At 44.8% G+C, this 5,000-nt stretch overlaps 2 protein-coding genes across 4 annotated transcripts in view; one reads left to right on the plus strand and one right to left on the minus strand.

The window, feature by feature from the left end:
• The window catches only part of LOC143275940 (uncharacterized), a 66,070-nt gene that overhangs the window by 16,780 nt on the left and 44,290 nt on the right, over positions 1–5,000 (plus strand). The window lies entirely within an intron of this gene.
• Positions 657–5,000, minus strand: part of LOC143275930 (uncharacterized) — a 17,698-nt gene continuing 13,354 nt past the window's right edge. The window contains exons 4-5 of the mRNA XM_076580279.1: positions 4,727–4,906; positions 657–2,197 (exon numbers count right to left, since the gene is read on the minus strand). Coding sequence (XP_076436394.1) covers positions 2,013–2,197; positions 4,727–4,906 — 365 coding nt within the window. The 3' untranslated portion in view covers positions 657–2,012. The remainder of the gene's footprint in view (positions 2,198–4,726; positions 4,907–5,000) is intronic.

The following is a 5,000-nucleotide window of genomic DNA, read 5'->3' on the forward strand; positions in this document are numbered from 1 at the left end:
AAATATATATATATATTATATTTTTATTTCATAAATGTACATACACATTTTTCAAGGGGGACTTTCAACGTGTCTGTTTTTAGAATTTTTCACCTCGACCGGTAAACTGAAACTGAAACAAACTGCTTCGGTTTTACCAGCGGGGCGGGGGTGAGTGGGTTGTGGGGGGTGGAAGTGGATTGTGAGGGTGGAAGTTGTGGGGGTAGGGAGGTTATTTGAGGTCAGCCACCTGCAGGGAATATGATACAGCCTTTGGTCTACAGCGCGGAGCATATGAATGTCTGTGGGTGTAAAGACGATAGAAAGTGTGTGTGGTGGAGTCAGTTGAGTATTGCGCTCGAATCGTAGGTCCTCACAGGAAGATACAGGTGGAAGTCCCACAGCTTTTGACGACAGCCGGGGCATTGAATTCATACAGCTACCCACTGTGTCTAGGGCTCGGAAGGTGGGTGGTGTGTGTGTGTGTTGAGGGGGTGGTGTGTGGGGAGGCGGTTGGCGTGGCGTAGAGAGACTGAGAGTTTAATCGATTGTAACAATAGTGCCAACCTCGTAAAATGTTTTGAGTACAAAGAAAAAGTCATTCAGCTTCGAGATTAACAATATTCTAAAACAACAACAACAACAGTAACAACAACAAAAATCGCACCAATGGGATGATAATGACTTCAATTTATTCTTTTTCAAGTTTGAGAGATAACTTTTTAAAAGTGAAAGTTAAAAAAATATGTCATGAAGATTTTGAAAAAGCAAACTCTTTTTAATGTTTTTGGTTTTTTTTTTTATACTTTGCGTGTGACTTACATTTTTTTTTTATTATGAAGGAAGATATACAAGACAAGGAGACTCTCTCCCTCCTTCCTCTCCCGCTCTCCCCCCCCCTCCCTCCCTCTCTCTCTCTCTCCTTCTCTCTATCCCCCCCCCCTCTCAAACAAACAAACAAAACACCCACAAAAAACAACAACAAACAAAAGTGAGAAAACATCATACATCAAATCCTTTGGACCAGACAGTCAAAATAGATAAAACAAACAAATGGATAAACAGATAAGTACGTGAATACGTAAACGATTGAATAAATAAATAAATAATAAATAAGTAAATAAATGAATCAACTGATAAATAAATAAATACGAGAATGAAATATCATTCAGTATTTCTCACTCCGTTTTTTACCCTCACCTCCCCCCCCCTCTCTCTCTCTCTCTCTCTCCGATGAGAGAGTGTGGTTGAAGATGATGTATGTGTGCTTGTATTGGGCACATGCATCTATAAACAATTAATTCACCTTGTTCTAGAAAAGCTTATTGACAAGAATTGTTTTATTTACTGTTCATAGTTTGTTTTTGTTTTGTTTTTTTCGTTCAATACACGACGCTGCAATTGAGAATTATGTCCCCTTGACATTAGGGCTGTATATAGGCCAATGTCAATAAATAATGTCTGAAGCGTCTCTCTCTCTCCGTATTGATTTGATGTGTTTTGATGCTACAGGCTTAAATGATTATCATATGTTGTATATATGTACTTTGTTATGTGTTCGTATTGATATTTAATTTGTGTCGATGTCACATGCTTAAATAAATGTTATATGGATTATATGTACTTTGTTTCCTGTGTACTGTCCAAACCTTGGAGACGAACGACTGGGGAAAAAAACAAACAAATACAAACAAACAAACAAACAACAAATAAAAAAAAAACAGGCAAAGTACCCCCATGTCACATGGACTTTTTTTTTTTTTTTTTTTTGCTAATGACAAAGTACCAAAGTGTCGCTTATCCCTTAATAGTCTATTCTGCTTCAATTTTGTTTTTCCTTTCCGTTCCATTTTTATCTGTTTTGCACCAGTTTTTGTTCTGATTTGTACCTGCTATGTCACTAGAGCTTTACTGCTAATGACATTAAACGTTTCAGTATTCAGTGTTCAGTGTTCTCCCTCTAGTGCTGGTGCTGATGTTGGTGCTGATGCTGCTTCTGCTGCTGATGACGCTGTGAGCAGCTGCTGCCATGATCACTTGGTGATGATGATGGTAGTAGTGGCAGTGGCGGTGGTAGCAGTGGCAGCAGTGGTAGCGCTGGCGTTGGCGTTTGCGGCGGCAGTGGCGGCGGCGGCTACGGTGGTGCTGGTGGTGGTGGTGGTGGTGGCAGTGGAGGCAGAGGCGGTGTCCGCGATGGGATGAAGGTAGAGGGAGGTGTCTGGTGACGAAGCAAAAACCAACGAAGAACAGGATGTCAGTATTTCATTGCGTGGACAATGTGTTGGCTTGTGTGTCAGTGCTATGTCCCAATGCGCAGGTGCGCGCGTGCGGGCGAGTATGCATGTGTATGCGTGTTTTTTTGTTTTTTTTTTGCTTGTGTGTTGTGTGTGCGTGCGTGCGTGTACGTGTGTGTGTGTGTGTGTGTGTGTGTGTGTGTGTGTGTGCGTGCGTGTGTGTGTGTGTGTGTGTGTGTGTGTGCGCGCGCGCGCACGAGTGGGTGCTTGTGGGCGCGAGACTGTGTTTACGCATGAGTGTGTCTGAGTGTGCTGTCAGTCACTGTAAACCAGTTCCAATGCCGCCCAACACACACACACTCCTCTGCCATATCACATGCACGCAGAATCAACGGGCGTTGCCTGTTCATGCGCGCGAGGGGCGCACAGAACGGAGAAATACGTGGGCGTGCAGACGACAATACGAAAGACCGTACCGTCTGTCTGTCTTACCCGCTGTTTGTCTCTCTTACACGCACATGTCTCTCTTACACACACACACACACACACACACACAGAGGCTATATATATATATATATATATATCTCACATACACACAAATAAAAACAACAACAACTAAACAAACCCAGCACCCAGAAGACAGATATTTGCAGTATGCTCTCAAAGATCACTTCTGGTTTTCCCACTGTTGTGGAGATGATGAGAAAGCTGATCGTCATTTTGGCCCTTGTTCAATCAAAGTCAAGTTGTTGAATCTTGTAGTCTTTAGACCTGTTAACTGCGGTAGTCCGTATCTAGCTTTTTTCATTGCGCACGCCAGAAGCATTGTGAGAAGTTGCTAATCAGTCGCCGCCAGGAGGTCCGAAACACATCCGTCTCCAGCGCTGCCTGTAACCAGATAGCCAGTCTCCATGCTGTACGATGTCGACGCTGATCTAAAATTAGATACATTTTTTTTTTAGTCAGTGTCTGACGACCCCGCGCCAACGGGGCCACAACTCCAGATTGCAACAGCAAAGGAAGTGTCAGCAGTCACGTGAAAACCCATCATCCAACAGTCCGTCCCTTCAAGCGAACCGAGCACAGACTGCACGTCACCAGCTCAGGCGACAGACCCGTCCACTCGATCCCTTTGTGCAGTAGTGGCAGCCAGCCACACACCCGGTTTGAAGCAGAGGCAAGGCTCTGCACCCATCATCTTGGTCCGAGTTTTGTTTTGTGAAAACCACACGGAGGTAAGTGTGTCAGCCATCCTGTCCTTTATACGTGATTGAGTTGGCGACTGGACGTTAGCCATCCTGTCCATAGTAAGTGATTGAGTTGGCGACTAGACTTTAGCCATCCTGTCCAAATTATCGTAATGTTCAGACCCGGCCAAACCAAACCGACCGTTGCCGCCATCACTTTCCGAGGCCCTGTGCCCCGAATCATGGTCGCTTGTCAAGCCATTCCGCTTCCTTTTACGAGCTCCCGTGCGGACAGCGCAGCGGTGTAAGGCAGCTAAAGGCATTTTTTTGTCATCCAACTTTTTCCCTTGGCAATTGTGTGCTGGCCCAGTCAGCTGGCTCATCACACATCCCGACTGTAAATTACTCTTTGCTCGCGCGCTTCCAAGGGTAGAACTTTGAAAGTCAAACTTTTACAAGTTTACAACGAGGTAAATATCATTTTATCATTTTACCTTTCACATCGAATGAGAGAGAGAGAGAGAGAGAGAGAGAGAGAGAGAGAGAGAGACTGCGTGCGTGCGTGCGTGTGTGTGTGTGTGTGTGTGTGTGTGTGTGTGAGAGAGAGAGAGAGAGACTGTGTGTATGTGCGTCTGTGTGAGTGTGAGTGAGAGAGAAAGAGAGAGAGACTGCGTGTGTATGTGCGTCTGTCTGTGTGTGTGTGAGTGAAAGAGAGAGAAAGAGAGAGAGAGTACGTACACGCGCGCATTCATGCGTATATGCAATCGTGAAATAGACAAGATCAACAACAAAAATTTCTTCTTTTTTTTCCTGTGTGCTCACACTTGATGCGTATGTTACATTAAACTACAAACGGTTTGAGCAATAATAATAATAATAATAATAAAACAATAATCCGCTTCTTACACATGTGTACTGAGCTAAGGCCCAACACTCGTCACAGATTGACGTAAGTTTACATTTGGGCCAACAGCAAAGTGAGAGCTGTATTATCAATGTTTTCTCCAGTCAGTAGGAAACCATTTACAGCTTAGTCTTTTGTGAAGGACTATGACTCTCAAACTAGGAGGCAAAATTGCACTGACTCTTAGTGCTGCAGCCTTGTGGGCTAGTTGGCCTTTGGGAACCATCCCAACGCCGACTGTCCTAAAACCCTCTTGGCCGAGAGAGAGTGGGGATGTACTTGGGCAAGACACTCTCCACTATAATCAAATTCTAGCCCTGATAGTCGGAACAGCAGTTGCCTCCTCTACTGTTCTGATGGTCATAGTCGGACACGACTGACTATCATATACTGAGCACCGGAAATTATACACCCATACTCACCGGCAGTAATCATTGTCAGCTCCCCCTCATCTGTAATTTCGTCATACACCCATGAGGACGTGGAGAACCTCTTCTCACTGGCTGGCGAGTAGAAAGCTGGAGGAGGGTGCTGGAGTCGTCTCTCCGTCAGAATGGCGTTCGTACCGCAAAGTGGTGGCGCTGGTCTGCGACGACCGCGCCCTGATGATCATTGATGATGAGAAGTTGCCACAAGATTATTTTATGACTGCTGGTGGTGTAGGAATGTTTCGTTATTGTCATGTCATGGTCCTGG

The sequence above is a fragment of the Babylonia areolata genome, chromosome 2 (assembly GCF_041734735.1).
Source record: "Babylonia areolata isolate BAREFJ2019XMU chromosome 2, ASM4173473v1, whole genome shotgun sequence".
In the NCBI taxonomy this organism is placed as follows: Eukaryota; Metazoa; Mollusca; class Gastropoda; order Neogastropoda; family Buccinidae; genus Babylonia; species Babylonia areolata.